This window comes from Budorcas taxicolor, chromosome 8, assembly GCF_023091745.1.
Source record: "Budorcas taxicolor isolate Tak-1 chromosome 8, Takin1.1, whole genome shotgun sequence".
Taxonomy (NCBI): Eukaryota; Metazoa; Chordata; class Mammalia; order Artiodactyla; family Bovidae; genus Budorcas; species Budorcas taxicolor.
In genome coordinates, this window is record NC_068917.1 from 77,400,124 (window position 1) to 77,419,448 (window position 19,325).

General features: G+C 50.2%; 2 protein-coding genes across 2 annotated transcripts in view; both read left to right on the forward strand.

The window, feature by feature from the left end:
• EPHX2 (epoxide hydrolase 2) overlaps window positions 1-4,251 on the forward strand; it is a 74,891-nt gene extending 70,640 nt beyond the window's left edge. The window contains exons 17-19 of the mRNA XM_052644624.1: window positions 1,871-1,951; window positions 3,583-3,641; window positions 3,786-4,251. Of these exons, the coding sequence (XP_052500584.1) occupies window positions 1,871-1,951; window positions 3,583-3,641; window positions 3,786-3,864 (219 nt within the window). The 3' untranslated portion in view covers window positions 3,865-4,251. The remainder of the gene's footprint in view (window positions 1-1,870; window positions 1,952-3,582; window positions 3,642-3,785) is intronic.
• Window positions 3,871-19,325, forward strand: part of LOC128052081 (L-gulonolactone oxidase) — a 33,348-nt gene continuing 17,893 nt past the window's right edge. The window contains exons 1-6 of the mRNA XM_052644540.1: window positions 3,871-3,924; window positions 13,027-13,128; window positions 15,131-15,256; window positions 16,508-16,602; window positions 16,981-17,071; window positions 18,446-18,631. Of these exons, the coding sequence (XP_052500500.1) occupies window positions 3,871-3,924; window positions 13,027-13,128; window positions 15,131-15,256; window positions 16,508-16,602; window positions 16,981-17,071; window positions 18,446-18,631 (654 nt within the window). The remainder of the gene's footprint in view (window positions 3,925-13,026; window positions 13,129-15,130; window positions 15,257-16,507; window positions 16,603-16,980; window positions 17,072-18,445; window positions 18,632-19,325) is intronic.

A 19,325-nucleotide genomic window follows, 5' to 3' on the forward strand; every position in this document is an offset into this window, starting at 1 on the left:
AGAATAAAGAGGAGTTCTCTCAATCTGGCAGTGCCCCGTTTATCAGTGGATAAAGGTGAAGTCATTTTGCTGCCTTGAATGTCACGCTGGTCACCATGTGGCTGGCCCAGTCACACTCTGGCTGCCCTTCTGAAGCATCCGTTCAATTCAAAGAAAAAGAATATCAATCTCCATCCATGCAAGGGCATCTTCCTCCTTCCTGGTGCCATTTGGTTGGTTCCAGAAATATCAGTCCCCGGAGCAGACCACATGCATGTACTTACACACACATACACGGAACCTGAGTGGTCACTACATGCCTGAATCCATCCATATTGAGAAAAAGTCTTTTCCTTCTCTGTGTCTCTTTTACTTTCACACAAAACACTTTCTTCTTAAAAAAAAAAAAAATTATTTATTTATTTATTTGACTGGACCAGGTCTTAGGTGCAACATGTGGGGTCTAGTTCCCCAACCAGGAATCAAACCCAAGCCCTATGTATTGGAAGGAGAGTCTTATTCACTGGACTGCCTGGGAAGTCCCCAAAACACTTTCTTTCTGACACTTATTACCACCAAATGTGTGGAGGCTTTTCCCCACACCAAGCAGTTCTCTGCCACACAACCTGGGTAGCCTATAGTTTAACTTAGTTCTGACAGCATCTACCTGGAGAGGGTATCAGAGCGCACAGGTTAAGGGCTCAGTCTGACAAGACTGACCCCTCGACTTCAGATGTCAACCCCACATTCAGGTTGTCACCTGTGCTTCCAACTGATTGGCTATAAATTGGAGGGTCTCAGAACCCCACCCCCTGAATCTACTAACTTGTCACAGTGGCTCACGGAACTCAGGGAAGCACTTTTGTTTACAAGTTTATAAAGTGTTATTCAGGCTTTCCGGGTGGCTCAGTCGGGAAAGAATCTGCCTGCAATGCAGGAGGCCCAGGTTCGATCCTTGGGTTGGGAAGATCCCCTGGAGAACCCTAACCCTAACCAGTTGATAAAAGAATTTAATAAAGGACAGAGATGAACAGCCAGATGAAGGGAGGCACAGGGCAAGATCTGGGAGGGTCCCAAGCACAGGAGCCTCTGTCTCCCTGGAGTTGTGGCATGTTACCCTTTCAGTGTGGATTTCACCAGCCTAGAAGGTCTCTGAACTCCATGCTCCTGGAGTTGGGTGGATGTTCATGGAGACTTTCTCATGTAGGTGCGATCAATTATTAACTCCACTTCCAGCCCTTCCTCCCTCCCTCCCCTTCCAGACGTGGGGGAGAGGGAGGTAGCTGAAAATCCCAAGCTTGTAATCCTGGCTTTATCTTTCTGGTGACCAGCCCCCACCCAGGAACCCACCCGGAGTCACCTCATTAGAACAAAAGATGCTCTGAGAACTCTTACCACTTAGGAATTTACAAGGGCTTCAGGAGCTCTGTGTCAAGCACCAGGGGCAGAGACCGAGATATATTAATACATTTTCCTATCTCTTACACAGTCATCGTAGATCTTCAGTAATAGTGGTGCCTCCTTCGCACAAAGCATGGTGAAAACAAAGCCAGACCACTGCGGTGCTGTGAGGGGTCTTTTGGGAGGAGTTAAGAGTGGCTCAGGAGTAAAGAACCCACCTGCCAATGCAGGAGACTCAGGTTCCATCCCTGAGTCTGGAAGATCCCCTGGAGAAGGAAATAGCAACCCACTCCAGTTTTCTTGCCTGGAGAATCCCATGGACAGAGGATCCTAGCTGGCTACAGTCCATGGGGTCACAAAATAATCGGACATGACTTGGTGACTAACAAGTGGAGGAAGCTACAGGGCGTGAAAATAACATTTCCTTTCCCAGGTGATGGGGGAGCCCAAGCAGGGAGATTGCTTCTACTTCCTGTTCATCTCTCCCCAGATCCTGATTCCAGCCCTGATGGTCACTGCAGAGAAGGACTTTGTGCTAACTCCTGAGCTGTCCAAGCATATGGAGGACTGGGTAAGGGAAGCCAGGGTCATCGGGGCTTCCTGGCAGAGGGCTCAGGTGTCCCAGAGGATGCAGAGTGGGATGTTCAGGGAAACCGCTTGCTTGCTAAGGCCTTCGTCCACAGTGTGATAGTCACCTTTTGGAAGTAGCGATGAAGACTTCCTTTCCACCACCCGTCTGCAGTCTCTCACCACTCACTCACTCTTTCATCTCATGGGCTTTTACAGCGCACTGAGACGCACTGGGACAGTGCTAGGCACCAGGGAGGTAAAGACGAAGAAGGTACAGAGCCTGCCATGCAGGAGCTCATGGCCAGCAGTTAATGCGGTACCTAAGAGGCTTGGGAGGATGGGGGCACACCTGGGAGCAGGGGCTTCGCAGAAATGCTGAGCACCACTTCCGGGCTTGAGGAACTCTTAAGGCTTTCCTGGCAGAGAGAGAATGGGAGAGGAGATGGGGTGTTGAGAGGTGAGGGTAGCTGAAAGAGCTCAGAGGATGACAGGAACCCAATAGGCATCAGGGTTTCCCTGAGCCGGCTAGGAGCTGCTGAGCTGCATGGACCTAAGTGCATGGGGACCACTGAAGTGGAATTGATGTTGTTGTTCAGTCGCTAAGTGATGTCCAACTCTTTGTGACCTCATGGACTGCCACATGTCAGGATTCCCTATCACCAACTCCCGGAGTTTGTTCAAACTCGTGTCCATTGAGTCCGTGATGCAATCCAACCATCTCATCCTCTGTTGTCCCCTTCTCCTGCCTTCAATCTTTCCCAGCATCAGGGTCTTTTCCAATCTTTCCCAGCATCTAGTTTTTCACATCAGGTGGCCAAGGTATTGGAGCTTCAGCTTAAGCACCAATCCTTTCAGTGAATATTCAGGGTTGATTTCCGGGGATTGACTCGTTTGATCTCTTTGCTGTCCAAGAGACTCTCAAGAGTCAAACCTGTGATTTGGAAGTGTTCTCTGCCAAAAGCTTGGAGGTTGGTGGGAACTGGGAGGTCTTGAGTGGGGTCACCATGACTGCTCAAATATCGCGGCTGGATACTGAGAGCATTCGCCTGCACTTGGCTGTGGCTTTGTTAGCATCATCTCGTGTGACAGAGAGACTGTGTCTCAAGGGCTGCTGCAAGGGACGCCCTTTGTGGACTGTGGAACCAGTCAAGAAAGGGCTGTGACCTACTTTGGGGGTTCAGGTGCCGAAGAGAGGCGGAACAGCCCTGCCTGCAGACCACCAGCGAGGAGGGAGGCAGCCTGGGGAGGGGACAAGATCATGGCTGCAGGGCAACAGTCAACCAAGCTTGACTTGGCCTTTTCCAGGCAGCGAATGGACCAAGGCCTAATGGTTCTGAAGGGAGGCAATCTGTTGTGATGAGTATGGGTCAGCCTGAATTTGAGTCTTAGCTCAGCCACTTTCTGTGTGGCTTTGGGCCAGTCACATAGCTTCTTTTCTGAGCCTTCAAGTTACCCAGAAGATCATGGTCAAGGTGAAATGATGCAGTGTGTTTAGAGCACCTAACACATAGTAGGAGCTTGAGCAGTGGTCATTCCTTTTGTAAATAATGTGGGGTTTTCAGCAGGGTGGCCTGTGGGAAGCAGAAAACTTGCCTTCTGCCATTTACTTTTCTGGGTGGGATTTTCTTCCAGATTCCCCACCTGAAAAGGGGACACATTAAGGATTGTGGACACTGGACACAGATGGAGAAGTAAGGAGATGGGGGTCCCTGGGTGGGGGACATCAGGGCTCCTTGTTCACCTCCAATAAGCCGCTCGCTTTGTCACCCCTACCTGCCCGCGAGCCAGGTGAGTGGGTGGAGACAAATGGGAATCGCCTTCTGTTCCCTTTCCAGGCCCACCGAGTTGAATCAGATCCTCATTGAGTGGCTGGAGACTGACGCCCGGGACCTGCCGGTGGTCTCAAAGCTTTAGGGTGCGATGTCAGCTGCCAGCAGGCGTTCTGACCTCTTCACCTACCGGGGCACTGCTCTGGTACCCACATGAAGCTTTACATGTGTCTCTCACAGCCAGCAGCATCATTCAGAAGGGGTTCGCAGCCAAGAATTATTTTCTTTCAATGAAATGAGTCAAGTTTGACCTAATTTTAGATATGGAAAAAATCACATGTGATTAATTCTCTGGGTACAAAGGCATCAATTTGTCTCTAAGGATGGTTAGTGTTCTGTGGGGTTCAGAATGAGATGATCAGGGGGTGATTTCTCTTTAACGGATCGATTCACTGTTTTGATGATGCAGAATCAGCAATTGAGAAGCTTTTCAGCAGAGATGAGAGCTCCTTTATTCAATAAAGCAAAGGCAATGATGATACTGCTGTTTTCACTCTTGGGAGGAAGGCAGGGTAACTGTTCTAAGAAAATATCCTGTTCGGGTGAATCCAATTCCCTCTGCTCTTGGGTCTGCAAGACTGCATGGCCTAGAACAACGCTGTCAGGTAAAACTTTCTGATGTTATAAAAATGATCTGTTCTGTGCTGTCGGATAGAGGTGCCACCAGCCAGCCACACGTAGCCTTTCACCCTGTCCCCCTGCTCCCCTGACATGGTGTCCTCAGTAACTTATGCTCACCTCCCTTGCTGCTCTTCCTGCAGGGAAGTCTTGTGGACAAGGTGGTGTCACCAGGCTGAATTCTGATGAATATAAATTAACTAGGGAAAAAACAGCATGTGTATCTAGATATATGCAGAAAGCAAGGGGTAGGTTAGAAATGTTAGCAGCTATCATTCTTCTTTTAAAAAAAATATTTATTTTTATTTATTTGGCTATGCCTGATCGTAATTGTGGCACATGGGATCTTTAGTTGCAGCATATGAACTCTTTGTTGCAGCATATGGGATCTAGCTTTCTGACCATAGATTGAACCCAGGCCCCCTGCATTGGGAGCATGGAGTCTTAGCCACTGGACCACCAGGGAAGTCCCAGAAGCTCATTTTTAAGTACTTCTGTGTGCCTGGAGCCCCATACAGACCATCTCTTATTCTTCCCATTTAACAGATTAGGAAACTGAGGGTCGGATAAATTGCCCAAGGTCACTTGGCTAGTGTGGGACAGAGCCGAGATTCATATGCATGGTATTTGGTTCTTCAAGCAGAGCTCCTTCCAGCAAAAGCTCTTCTCTTTTCTAAATCTGGAGTCAGACTACCCAGATCAAACTCTGCTGGGCCACCGATCACAGTGTGACCTCAAGAAGGGGTTTCCTCTGCCTCAGCTTTCTCTGTTAAAAAAAGGACATTAATAGCACTAAACTCTTAGTGGTTGTGTTGTGGAATCTGGAGTCACAAAACATATCTCGAAGGACACACAGGACATTGGAGTACAGTTTATTACTCCAGCGGGTGCAAGGGGAATCAGTTCCCAACAAGGACCCTGATGTTTCTGAGAGACTTAGTTTTATACCTCTAGCTAAATGACTGGTTACATGTTAGCAACCTCTTTGATGTGTATGATTGAGCTTTACAACAAGCAGGTGCTAGGAGAACAAACAGTCAAGGTTAAAGGGTGGGAACAGTGATTATACATCTTAGGTGGGGGCAGAGGGGGGGTCTCCATGGTTAATCTAACAGGAGCAACCAGACTTCAACTACAATCTCCATTTGCCATCTATAAGGAGGGAAGGAGACCTGTTTTTTGTTAGCAATGGTTTCTTCATTCTTGAGCAGAGTTCAGGCCCAGTTCACATCCTTTCTTTAAGATGTATGACAGGCTTCAAGATGGAGTCTCTCCTGCTTTCTTCATAGTGACCCCAACGGTTGTATTAAATGAGTGAATACATGCAGGACCCCTAAAGCAGTGCCTGGCACAGAGAAAGTGTTCCAAAGCGTTAACTGTACGATTTCTGTTTTTAATTCTTAAAGAGATGGGAATACCTTACTACCTTACCCACCTCCTGAGAAATCTGTATGCAGGTCAAGAAGCAACAGTTAGAACCAGACATGGAACAATGGACTGGTTCAAAATTGGGAAAGGAGTACGTCAAGGCTGTATATTGTCACCTTGCTTGTCTAGCTTATGTGCAGAGTACATCATGCTGGGCTGAATGAAGCACAAGCTGGAATCAGGATTGCCGGGAGAAATATCAATAACCTCAGATATACAGATAACACCACCCTTATGGCAGAAAGTGCCGACTAAGGTCCATCTAGTCAAGGCTATGGTTTTTCCTGTGGTCATGTATGGATGTGAGAGTTGGACTGTGAAGAAGGCTGAGCGCTGAAGAATTGATGCTTTTGAACTGTGGTGTTGGAGAAGACTCTTGAGAGTCCCTTGGACTGCAAAGAGATCTAACCAGTCCATTCTAAAGGAGATCAGCCCTGGGTGTTCTTTGGAAGGAATGATGCTGAAGCTGAAACTCCAGTACTTTGGCCACCTCATGTGAAGAGTTGACTCATTGGAAAAGACTCTGATGCTGGGAGGGATTGGGGGCAGGAGGAGAAGAGGACGACCAAGGGTGAGATGGCTGGATGGCATCACTGACTCAATGGACATGAGTCTGAGTGAACTGTGGGAGATGGTGATGGACAGGGAAGCCTGGCGTGCTGCGATTCATGGGGTCGCAAAGAGTCGGACACGAATGACTGACTGAACTGAACTGAAGAGGAACTAAATAGCCTCTTGATGAAAGTTAAAAAGGAGAGTGGAAAAGCTGGCTTAAAACTCAGCATTCAGAAAACTAAGATCATGGCATCTGGTCCCATCACTTTATGGCAAATAGATGGGGAAACAATGGAAACAGTGACAGACTTTATTTTCTTGGGCTCCAAAATCACTGCAGATGGTGACTGCAGCCATGAAATTAAAAGACACTTGCTTCTTGGAAGAAAAGCCATGACAAACCTAGAGAGCATATTAAAAAGCAGAGACATTACTTTGCTGACAAAGATCCATATAGTCAAAGCTATGGTTTTTCCAGTAGTCATGTATGGATGTGAGAGTTGGACTGTAAAGAAAGCTGAGCGCTCAAGAATTGATGCTTTTGAACTGTGGTGTTGGAGAAGACTCTTAAGAGTCCTTTGGACTGCAAGGAGATCAAACCAGTCCATCCTAACGGAAAGCAATCCTTAATATTCATTGGAAGGAGTGATGCTGTAGCTGAAGCTCCAATACTTTGGCCACCTGATACAAAGAGCTGACTCATTAGAAAAGACCCTGATGCTGAAAAAGATTGAAGGCAGGAGGAGAAGGGGACGACAGAGGATGAAATGGTTGGATGGCATCACTGACTCAACAGACATGAATTTGAGCAAGCTCTGGGAGCTGGTGAAGGACAGGGAAGCCTGGGGTGCTGCAGTCCATGGGGTCGCAAAGAGTCTGCCACGACTGAGCCACTGAACTGAACTTTCCAGTTTACCCCAGGACAAGGTTTCTGAGAACTTTAAACTCCCAACCACTCCACCACCAGCTCCTCTCTTTTGGATCTGAGAATTAAAAGACTCATATCAAATGCAAATGTGTGCCCCGGAGGGTGATGACTACAAAATCTAGATAACATTATTTCACTAACTGTGTCCAGGCTTATTTGTCAGGGAGCAGTTGCTGGAAGAAAGTGAAAGTCTAGTCACTCAGTCGTGCGGACTCTTTGCAACCCCTGGACTGTAGCCCTCCAGGCTCCTCCATCCTTGGGATTTTCCAGGCAAGAGTACTGGATTGGGTTGCCATTTCCTTCTCCAGGGGATCTTCCTGACCCAGGGATCGAACCCAGGTCTTCAGCACTGCAGGCAGACGCTTTACTGTCTGAGCCACCAGGGAAGCCCAGTTGCTGGAAAGAAGAATCTTGAAACATCTTTCATCAGAAAAAAACACAAGTAGGCAAACCTCTTCAACCTATTTGCGTTTCCAGAATTCTACACAGAAATCTCCGTAAACCACTCGAAGTGTTCAGAAATTCTCTTTTGGCAAATAAGGGCCAGATGAATCAAGTTCATAGGACTGCAACACAAATATCACCAGTCGTACAAGACTACAGGTCATTAAAAAAAAAAAATTACTTCATCGGGGAAAAGTGTTTAGGTCATTCCCAAAAATACTTTTCAGAGGCCATGTTAAGTACAATTTGTTTGATGCATGTTCAAACTGCTTTGATTTTCTTAAATGTTATTTTTATTTCAGACTACGAAGGCATAAATAACAAAGTGTCTTCACCTCTGTGAAGGGAGCTAGTTCTCACTCATGTCCAACTCTTTTGGGACCCCAGGGACTGTGGCCCGCCAAGCTCCTCTGTCCATGGGGCTTCCCAGGCAAGAATACTATAGTGTGTTGCCATTTCCTTCTCCAGGGGACTCTCCTGATCGAGGGGTCAAACCTGCATCTCCTACATTGGCAGGCGGGTTCTTTACCACTGAGCCACCTAGTGAGCCTTTTAAAAGAAGCATGGCAGACCCCACGTTCTCTATGACACCCACATCCCACTGGGGCAGGAATACCAAGCTCACTCACAGGCACTGTCCTCACACCCAGTGACTGTCAACTAGCAGTGTCCAAGGTTTCCAGGAGAAATGTCTTCTAAAAGTGGATCTATTTATAACACGCAACAAAAAGCTATATTTGTCTCTCTTGGAGCATAATGAAGCCATGGTTTTAGGCCTGGCAGTGACTCTAAGGCCCACTGTTCACACTGACGTTAATATGAAAACAAATTTAAACCAAACTGGTTAAATATGTAGGTCAGAGGAGAAAATATTTAGATCAGAAGCTCAAAGATTTTAGAAACAAGAATTGGAGACTTCCCTGGTGATCCAGTGGTTGAGACTTCATCTTCCAATGCAGGGGCTGGTAGTTTGATCCCTGATCCAGGACTAAGATCCCACATGCCTCGGGGCCAAAAACCAAAACGTAAAACAGAAGCAATATTGCAACAAATTCAATGAAGACTTTAAAGATGGTCCACACCAAAAAAAAAAAAAAAGGAAGAAAGAAAAAGAAAAGAAATAAGAGTTGCGTGGAAAATATCAGAACTCGCTATTCAAGGGAACAGAGCCGGCCACAAACGATAAAATACTTTCTTAGCAATTGGGAAGTTTCTCCCCCATGTTAGCTAAATACATTTTGTCTAATTTCCATCCATATTTCCATGTTTCAGATGTTGGGTGCATAGGCCTTTGCCCCTCTGTCAGAAGAGTAAAAAATCCAACTGCAATGCGGGAGACTCAGGTTCGATCCCTGGGTTGGGAAGGTCCCCTAGAGAAGGAAATGGTTACCCATGCCAGCATTCTTCCCCAGAGAATCCCAGGGACAGAGGAATCTGGTGGGCTACAGTCCATGGGATTGCAAAGAGACAGATATGACTGAGTGACTAACAGTTTCTCTTTTCACTTTCAGTGCTGTGTAGATGGTACCATTTAGACAAAATTTATTAAAAGAGAATGAGCTGGCTGAGCAGGTCAAGGAAGTAGTATCTGCCAATCAGAAATCATTAAACACTCTTCCAGATGTTCACGGTGTTTCAAAGAAACGTGTTAAGTTGTGCAGTCACTAAATCATGCCCAACTCTGCAACCCCATGGACTGCAGCACACCAGGCTTCCCTGTCCTTCACTATCTCTCGGAGTTTTTTCAAACTAGCGTCCATTGAGTTGGTGATGCCATCCAAACATCATCTTCTGTCGCCCCTTTCTCCTCCTCCCCTTAATTTATTGTATATTAAGGACTCATTTTCACTGATTAATAAGCACAGGAGGGGAAAAGATAAAAACAAGCTTCAGTGGCCATCAAGACAGTAACATTAATTTCCCTTGCCAGCAAATGTTTGAAAAAGTTAAGACTCAGCACATATAGAACAAGCTGAGTCCTTCAGACAAGGAGTAAGCAATAAACCATCGACCTCAACCACGAGATGGCAGCGACGCAGATTGAATTAACTGATAGACACCATTTCTGCTGATCTTCTTATTTCTTTTCATGTCATTTTATTTTCTTCAATAAGGGCAATTTATAGGAGTGATGCTCCTGGCTTGAGGGAGGTAAAGGAAGACGAGTTCCATGCAAGGGCCACAGCAGAGTGAACAGAGCAAGTCTGATGGGTGACTCCAGGCTCCGGGGGGGTCTCAGCGGAGCACAGAAGAAGGCCCCCAGGCAGTTTGGGGGCACAGTCCAGGTGTACCCACACCCATGGCACCCAGCTTCTGGAATGTACTGCCTCAAAATGCATATGCCCAAAGGAGAAACCTGGCTTCAGCTGTAGTTGTAGGAGGCATTTGTGGGTGGGGGAAGGACACATTTTGCCTGAAGTGTGGGAGACAAATTCTTACATCTCTTGCATTGGCAAGCAGGTTCTTTACCACTAGCAACACCTAGGAAGCCTGTGTGTGTGTGTGTGTGTGTGTGTGTGTGTGTGTGTGTGTGTGTGCGCTAATCTCCTCTTATCCAGAGTTGTTTGGGATCAAGGCCCATTCTAATGACCTCATTTTAACCTCGTTATTTCTAAAAACCTTATCTAAACATGGTCACCTTTTGAGGCCCTGGGGATTAAGCCTTCAACTTAGAAACTTAAGGGGCTGGGGTGGGGGGACACGATTCAGCCCGTAACAGGGGCTCCATCTCTTGTTCCCAGTCAGCTCTGTTCTGTGGCCCTGAGCTCTGCAGATTCCTTACCCATCCCATTCTTCCCTCTCTGCTGTTGAGCTGCCTCTAAGAGATCATGAACAGCAGCATCTCCACTAGCTGGGATCTCCCTGTGGGGCGCATGTAGCTGCCACCCCTCCCCTCCCCCAGCACATACATTTGCAGATGGGGAGTGTGATCATGTTCACACACACAGACACACATGAACATGAATACACACGTGCACCTGGCAGCTCTATGAGGCCCTGGTTCTGAGAACACAGGTGCGACTCTGACACCCCCATCCCAGAACTTCTCCTGTATGTATCTGACCCCCAGCTTTGCTCCTCCAGCCCAGCCTTGCCTCCCAAACCCCAGAGTTGTTGCTCTCACTTCCCACTAGACCCCAGCTCTTGGCTTGGACAGATCTGATGCCAAGGTGATGATTAATCTGTTCTGTTGAACAAACGTGCCTCAGAGGCCAGTGCGGTGCCAGGCACGGAGCCAAGGGGCAGTGACGTGGACAGGAATGTCCCAAGGAATCTGCCACTGGAAGCTCAGAGCCAGGAGCAAATGCAAGAGCTTGATACCATTTCAGGCTCTGATTGTGTCCCAGTGCTTCTCAGATGTCTGCTCTAACCTTGATGTTTGCCCAGAGAAGCAGGCAAAAGCGCCCCCACTTTAGGCCTTCCCAGGTGTCACTAGTAGTAAAGAACCCGCCTGCCAATGCAGGAGACCTAAGAAATATGGATTGATCCCTGGGTCGGGAAGATCCCCTGGGAGAGGGCAACCCACTCCCCTGTTCTTGCCTGGAGAATCCCATAGACGGAGGAGCCTGGTGGGCCACAGTCCATGGGGTCACACACAGTTGGACACAACTGAAGCAACTCAGCACACATACACATGCCCCCGCTTTACTGAAGAGAAAACTGAGGTTCGTGGAGGTTAACCAGCAAAGCATGAAAGAGAAACCCGGGTCTATCTGCCCTAAGGCCTGGAGAGGGAAGACTTCAGCTAGAAGACTCTGCCTGGGCTGTGTCACTTGTCCGTCTCCTTCCCCTCACACCATCCCCCGCTACAGCCACCAACATCCTGTCCTGTCTCCCAGTGGCAGTGGGCAGCCTGGTGAATTCCTCCCCCAACTCTGACAAATGAACCGACACATGGGCCCCAGGTCACAGCCTCCCCTGATCTGTGGCTTTACGGACTCAGTTTCAAGGCCAGGGGCCCTTCAGCTCCAGAAAGCCCCCAAAGACCCTGTTGGGATCCAAGCTCCACAGCTTTGGGGAAAAAAACGGCCACCCTGTGAAGCCTGCCTCTCCACCCTGCTGACTGAGCGGGGCTGAGGGGCAGAGGGCGGGCCTGGCGGCTGTTTGCCTGGGTGGAGCCCATCGTCACACTGCTGATCCGCCTCCCGCGGGCCCCTCTGTGCCTCCCTGAGCTTCTGTGCTCACTGTCACCACTCTGCTGGTTCCAGCCTCTCTGCTTTGCCCCAGGCCCCTGCTGCCCTGTGCTCTCTTCCCAGAGGAAGCCGGAGTCAGCCGAGGCCACTGACCCACCACTGGAGCCATGGTAGGGCCAAATGGCACTGCTGGTCGGGTCAGTTCAGCCGGTCAGCCCCACCGGCTACATCCAGACTGAGCCCGTGAACCTGGCTTGGGGCAGGGGGGCAAAATTGGGCAGGTGTGGGGCTGAGGGGTGGCCACAGGGAAGCCTTCCAATTGGACTCAAGGCTCCAAGGAGCCGTTGGGGTGCTGGGGAAGGGATAGAAGAGGAAGGCCTGGGTTGGGTTCCTGTGTCTTTACTCAGTTGCTGTGTGAGCTTGGGGAAGGCCACCTCCCTGGGCCTCAGTTTCTACTCCTGAAAATGAGCGTTGATATCATCCATCCAGTGGTATTGCTATAAGGCCTAAAAAGGTATGGCATGTGGAGGAACCCAGGCACACAGCAGAGGTCCCTCAAATGGGAATCCATTTCCCAGGGCTCCCTGCTTGGCGTCCAGGCCAGGAAAGGCTACCATGGAGTCTCCCAGACGTGCCCCTTCCTGCAGGAGAAGACTGGTGGGAAAGCTGATGGCCAGTTTCCTTCCTTCTTGGGCCACCGGGCCAGTTCATGCAGCCCCTCCCCCATTGTCCTACTCAGCCTAGTGCACCTTGTACTACTGGGTCTTTCAGAGGGCTCACCACACCGGAGCAGGAACCCAAATACTGCTTTCTCCAGCTGCACCCTGATCTCATCTCCCTGCTTCTCCTAAGAGTGCTGAGTTCACTGCATGATCTGCCCAACCCCCTAACCGTCCCGCTCCGCCATGAGCTCATCAAGGAAGATGGTAGTAAGAAGCCCCCACATGGCCACTTGGCTTCAGAACTGACATGTGTTTAGGCTTCCCAGGGGCGCAGAGGGGTGTCGAGGGCAAACCCGGAGGCTGGCTCAGCGCCGTGGCCTCAGCCTCCGTCTCTACAATGTCAGGGCAGTGGATGGATGGGGGACAGGTAGCCTGAGACCACTCACTGGAGGTGACCCAGCTTTTGTCCTATCACATAGGTCCACGGGTACAAGGGGGTCAAATTCCAAAACTGGGCAAGGACCTATGGCTGTTGCCCGGAGATGTACTTTCAGCCCACGTCCGTGGAGGAGGTCAAAGAGGTGAGTATCTTGTCTCAGAACAGCGCCCGATGGTCCAGCCACCAGACCTCCAATTCCATCTGGATCAGAAATGTGGGTCAGAAATGCCCCCAGAGAGGAGGCTGAGAAGAGAACTTCTCAGCTAAGACTCCCATCCCCATCCCAGAATTGCTAGCCAGGCAATAGCACCATGAGGTTGGCTCCAACTGAACTCTACTGTCACGTGACCACCTGGGATGTCCACCAGTGACTGTCTGATTGTTATTTCTGGCTCAGGTCTCCTCTCCAAGCTGCAAATTGGCATATGACTTCTTTCATCAGAGACATAACAAACTTTGATGCCCCGAAGGATGTTTTTGATGTTTCCTTGCTTTCAACCTATTCTATTGTGGTCTTCCTAACTCTGTACCAACGACCTGGTTGCTCAAACTAGAAGCCAGGAAGTAGGTCACTGTCCTTTCTTTACCCTTACCTGACTTCAGTAAGTCCTGGCTTGGAAGTTTCTAGAACCACCTCCTTCTCTCCAGCACTGTTGCCACTAAGCCCAGGCCACCACACCTTCCCCATCTGCCATGGCCTGAAATGGCCTCCCCACTGATCTCTGTCCTACTCTTTGTGACCCCATGGACTGTAGCCCACTAGGCTTCTCTGTCCAGGGGATTTTCCAGGCAAGAATACTAGAGTGGGTTGCCATGTCCTTCTCCAGGGGATCTTTCTGACCTAGGGATCAAACCCACGTCTCCTGCTTTGGCAGGCAGATTCTTTACTTGTGATCACAGGAAAAACCAAGCTTTTTCCTACCTCTGTATCTTAGCCCTTGCTTTTCCCACTACCTGGGATGCCTGTCCCTTCACTTGTCATGGGACCAACTCCTTTGCATCCTTTAGCACTCAGGGTAAATCACGTCCTCAGAGACTTCCAGACCACCTCATCTGAGGATGTCCCCATCTTCTGCATCTCAGCTCCTTGCTTATTTCTTTCACTGCATTCAAAACCTGCAGTTATTTCACTGACATGAACTTTTTCATGCATTTTTCTCTCTCCCTCATAAGGATGTAAGGCCACATTTTTCCTGTTTTCCATTGCATCCTTAGCACACCTAGCCCTTTATCAGGCACACAGGAAGCACTTAATGAATATTTGTTGAATGGATGAGTGAATGAATGAACAAATGGACAAGACCCAACCTCTGCTTTTGAAAGGCTTACCCCTAAGACAGGTTGCATAGGACTAACCCAGACGATGCAGCTGTTTCACTAGGATTAGCAGAGCACAAAGAGGGGAGAGATTCACGTGTTTGTGAGCCTGTGCATACGTGTGTGTGAGGGCACTCAGAGGAGAGTGGTGGGAATGACATGGTTACCACTGGTGATCAGCACCACCTGCTTCATATCTGTGGTCTCACCTGTCCCCATCCATACCTATAAGGTAGTGATTACTAGCCCATTTAACAGATGGGCAACAGGCTCAGAGAGGCTTTGGAATTTTCCCTTGTTCTTAAATAGTATCAGAGCCAGATTTTAAACCCAGATTTGAAGCCCCCAATTTCTCAAGCAGAAGAATGAAGAAAAATGATCACTGAGTCAGCCCGGAGAATGAATAGGAGCTCAAAGAGGAGCTGGGGTAGGGCAGTGGGAGATGAGGGGAGGACAGGTGGAGAATGATCAGAGTCTTCAGTGGCTGGGGGGAGGGGGCGGCGCGGATGTTTGCAGAGCAGAGAGGGCAAAAGAGGAAGGCTAGGAGGTGGAGTGGCTTTGAATGGATCCGAGGTCCTTGAATGCCGAGAAAACAGGCTTCATACTGAGCTGAGGGCTGATGTCCTGCATGCAAAGGTTGTTCTGAGCCGTGCTGGCCTGCACCCCGCTCACTTCCTGGCCCTTCTCTCTAGTTCTTTCTCGGAGTGGCCTGCACGGCGGCGTCCAGCCAGCAGCACCTGGGGGACTGGGGGTGCAACGCCTGGGTGGCCCGGCTGCCTCTCAGAGAAAGGCCTGGGCTGAGGCTGATGCAAATGCTGCCTCCACAGGTGCTGGCCCTGGCCAGGCAGCAGAACAAGCGGGTGAAGGTTGTGGGCGGTGGCCACTCGCCCTCAGACATCGCCTGCACTGACGGCTTCATGATCCACATGGGCAAGATGAACCGCATCCTCAAGGTACTCGGAGCTCTGGGCTCCCTACCTCTGCTGCACCCCATGCCACTCCATTCCAGACTCCAGGGTGGAGGTGGAGGCTCCTTTTCCCTCATGCCTCATCCCCTCCTGGCCTCTGAGTCCCAAAGTGACCTCCCCCAATTCCTGGTCCACTGTGATCACCCTCACCCCCGACAGGGCCTGCCCTGGACTCCTTCAAGCCTCACATCTGGTCTGTGTGCACCCTTGTGGCCACAAAGAAGATGTCCACAAGTCAGGGCCCCAAAGGTGGATTCATGACAAATCCAGCGTTTGCACCTAACTTGTTCTGCATGTAGGGAAACTGAAGATCAGAGAGGGGGAGTGACTTGCCTAAGGTCACACAGCTGACCAGCGGCAGAGCTGGCCGCAGACTCAGGAGTCTGACACCAGCCCTGTGCTGGGATACATTAATTCAGGCCTCTCACACCCCCTCCCCTGCCCCATCCACAACCAGGAGCCTGCCAGGGAGTGAGAGTACAGGCATGTGCTCTTGTTCTCACCTGACAGGGCCAGCTTCTCTGAGCTGTCATTTTTGCCTGGTACCCGCCCCTCCAGCTCTGCTAGAAGAGATTCTAGATTTCTCTGTACTATTTATTTCCTGATTTGCTCAGGCCAACCGTCTCCACCCCGTAGAAAATGCTCTGGTCAAAACATCAGTCATAGGAGGAATTAACTCTGATCGCTAATTAGTGAGGACCGGGCTCTGGTAATTGATTTTGCCCAGGCTGTGTGCTCAGGGTCAGTGAAAGCTGTGTTTTGGAGTCCACAGATGTGAATCCTTATCTCAGTTCCACTGCGGATGTTTGTGTGACCTTGGGTGAGTGACTTAGAGTCCCTGAACTTCAGTCTCCGTGCTATGAAATGGAGAGACTACTCCTCCCCTCCCTCCCCCACCACCACCAGCCATGGAGGTCTCAGGGCATAGAACTACTCTCCCACATGGCTGAGGAGACCTGAGCGCCAGTCCCAGCCCTATGGTGACCTTGAGTAAACCTCTTCTCTTCCCTGCCCCTTATTTCTTTCCCCTGTGACTAGAAGGGTTGCACAGGACAGTCCCTGAGCCCCAGCACTCTAGGGCTCTGCCTGCACCCCCTTTTGGCTGCCTGCAGTGGGAGGCAGCTTGGGATGACTGTGGGCTGGGACAGACATGCTTGTACTCACAGCCTTGAGTGGCTGCTGGACGAGGGCTGGGTGACAGCCTAGCTCATCCTAGCCTGTGCCGGTCTTTTGCAGGTGGACACAGAGAAGAAGCAGGTGACCATGGAGGCCGGCATCCTCCTAGCTGACCTGAACCACCAGCTGGACAAGCACGGCCTGGCTTTGTCCAAGTAAGAGCCACCTCACCCATTCCCAGGGCGGGTGCCAGTGATGACCATCACTCCCGACCCTGACCTCAGCCAGACACTCAAGGATCTGGCAGGGGCCAGAGAGGAGCACTTTTAGGATGCACCTGTTTCTCTGGATCCCTGTCCCATCCCCACAGGGTACCCATCTCCCCATCCCCGGGTGTCCAGGGGCTATTATATGAGAATAGAAAGAAATTGTTGTTTAGTTGCTAAGTCATGTCTGACTCTTTGCAAGCTAAACTGGGGATGAGATTCCCAGGCAGGAGATGGATCAGCTGTTCTGCTCTGAGGGGCCTCGCACCACAACCCTGGGAGGTATTGTCCCAGGAAGCCTAACTGTGTCCCTCCTCCTCTCCCCAGCCTGGGAGCTGTGTCAGACGTGACCGCAGGTGGTGTCATCGGGTCTGGAACCCACAACACGGGGATCAAGCACGGCATCCTGGCCACACAAGTGAGTTCACTTGCTTCGATGCTGACCATCAGGGAGAGGGGAGGATGGGTCAAGGCCCCTTCACCCTTGTCATCGATGCTCCTGACAAGCAGGCATTCCAGGATGGTTTGAGAGCTCCTCTGTTTAATTCTACACTTATGCTGATGGCAGGGAGCAAGGGGAAGACACTGGCATCTTTAATATCTACTGAACCCCAAGCACTTAACTGGGTGCTTCACCTAATCTCTCTGAGATGGTTATAGCCCTCACTTCACAGATGAGGAAACAGAGAGGTTAAGTCATACATCCAAGATCACACAGCTGGTGAGTCAGTGCCCACCTTTATTATCTGGACCCCACTGCTGTGTTTCACTGGCCAGCACTCAACTCAGCCCCAAATCTCCAAAAAAGTCTGTTTTTGTTTTTGTTTTTTAATAAAAATCATCCTAACACCCTCACTCCCACAGCAGGCCACTGTGCCCCACTTCTGCCAGTTTCTCTTCTCTGGTATAGGTCGCTATTAATCAGAATTAGTTCAGCTTTATCTGTTCTCTCACCCTGGGCACCCCGCCACCAACTGCACATGTCAAAAGCAATTTCCATCCCAGTGAGTAGATAGCAGAGTGTAGGGAGGGACTTCAGCAGGCAATGAAAGAGGATTCCTCTGGAAACAGGAGCCGAGGGCAAGGAGAGTGATGTTCACCACCCGTCTCCAACTGGGCAGCCCACTCTGCAGAGCCCAGAGATTCTGCATTTGGTAGGGCCAAGCAGGGGAATCTAGTTCCTAAGGCAAGGGAGAGGTCCCCAAATGAGAAAATGGACTAGACTTGGCTGAGATGGTGCTCAGGAGGGCAATGAGCAGACAGCCTGCAAGGGACTCTGGTCCCCAGGGCTGCGTGTTGGGACAGTGGGGCCAGCTCTGGACCCCCAGATGAATGCGCACCCTTTGCCTTTATGAGCCACTTCCACCCGGGGCCTCGTGGCTCTATGGAGTCGATCTCATCTTAGCTCTCTTCCAGGCAGAGGACAAGCTTGCTGAATCCTGACTTTGAAATCCACAGGATGAGCAAGGCAGCTGGGGGAGGGCAAGCCACTGGGGTGCCATGGAAATGCCTGTGATGGATGGGCCCCCTCCCTGCTGAGGGCTGATGCCACCCAGGCACAGCCCCCCTCACTCCATTTCTCCTTCTACCCTCCCCCAGGACTGAGGCTCCCTCGGGCTGTGATTGGAGACCTAGCCGGGAAAGTCCCTGGGGCCAGATACATGGTGGGAATCATGGCCAGATACATCTGGGAATTGGAGACACTTGGCCTCACTTGCAAGGACAAACAGGGAAGGGAGGGGTTTACCAGAAGCCTGGGGATGCTGAAGCGTGGCTCTTCTCCCACCGCCAGGTGGTGGCACTGACCCTGCTGACAGCCAATGGGACCATCCTCGAGTGTTCAGAGTCCAGCAACGCAGAGGTGTTCCAGGCTGCGCGCGTGCACCTGGGCTGCCTCGGAGTCATCCTCACAGTCACACTGCAGTGTGTGCCCCAGTTCCACTTGCAGGAGACCACCTTCCCCTCAACCTTGAAAGAGGTACTGTCTCTCATTTGCCACTGCTCAGCCTCAGAAAAGAAATGGAGGACATTAATAAGTCATGCTCCTCTGAGCTCTGCAGGTCCCCAGAATGGGGCAGTGAGCTGACCTCACCAGCCCTTCCTTGACCCCAGAATACTGTGGCAGTACCCCTTTGTGAGCAGGTCAGTGGAGCTCGGAGGAGCTGGGTGATGAGGGGCAGATAAGATGGCTTCTGAATGATAGCAATGTTTTTTGAATGAATAAAAACCCATGTTGGTTAGCTGGGAAAATGGATGATTGGATGGATGGATGGATGGATACATGGATGGATGACTAGATGGACAGACGATCAGATGGATGGATGAATGGATGATGGATTGATGCATGGATGGATGGATAGCATGTAGTAGACCAGAAATGCCTGGTAAGCATGGATCTATCCCTGGTAATTGCTAAGCTACAGGACTCAGATCTATGGTTCCAAGTCCCTCAGCATCTGAGCTCCTCCATAGTCACCTCACTGTTCAATATGAGTAGACCCTCTGCACAGATGGGGTTGGTAGTGATGTGAACACTACTGGCCCCACATAGTTATGGTGGAATTTGGGGTCAAACTGAATGCTGGCAGTACCACGCCCAAGCTGTGACCTTGAGTCAGCCATTGAACCTTGCTGAGCCCCAGTTTCCTCATGAAAAAACAGAGTAAATCATG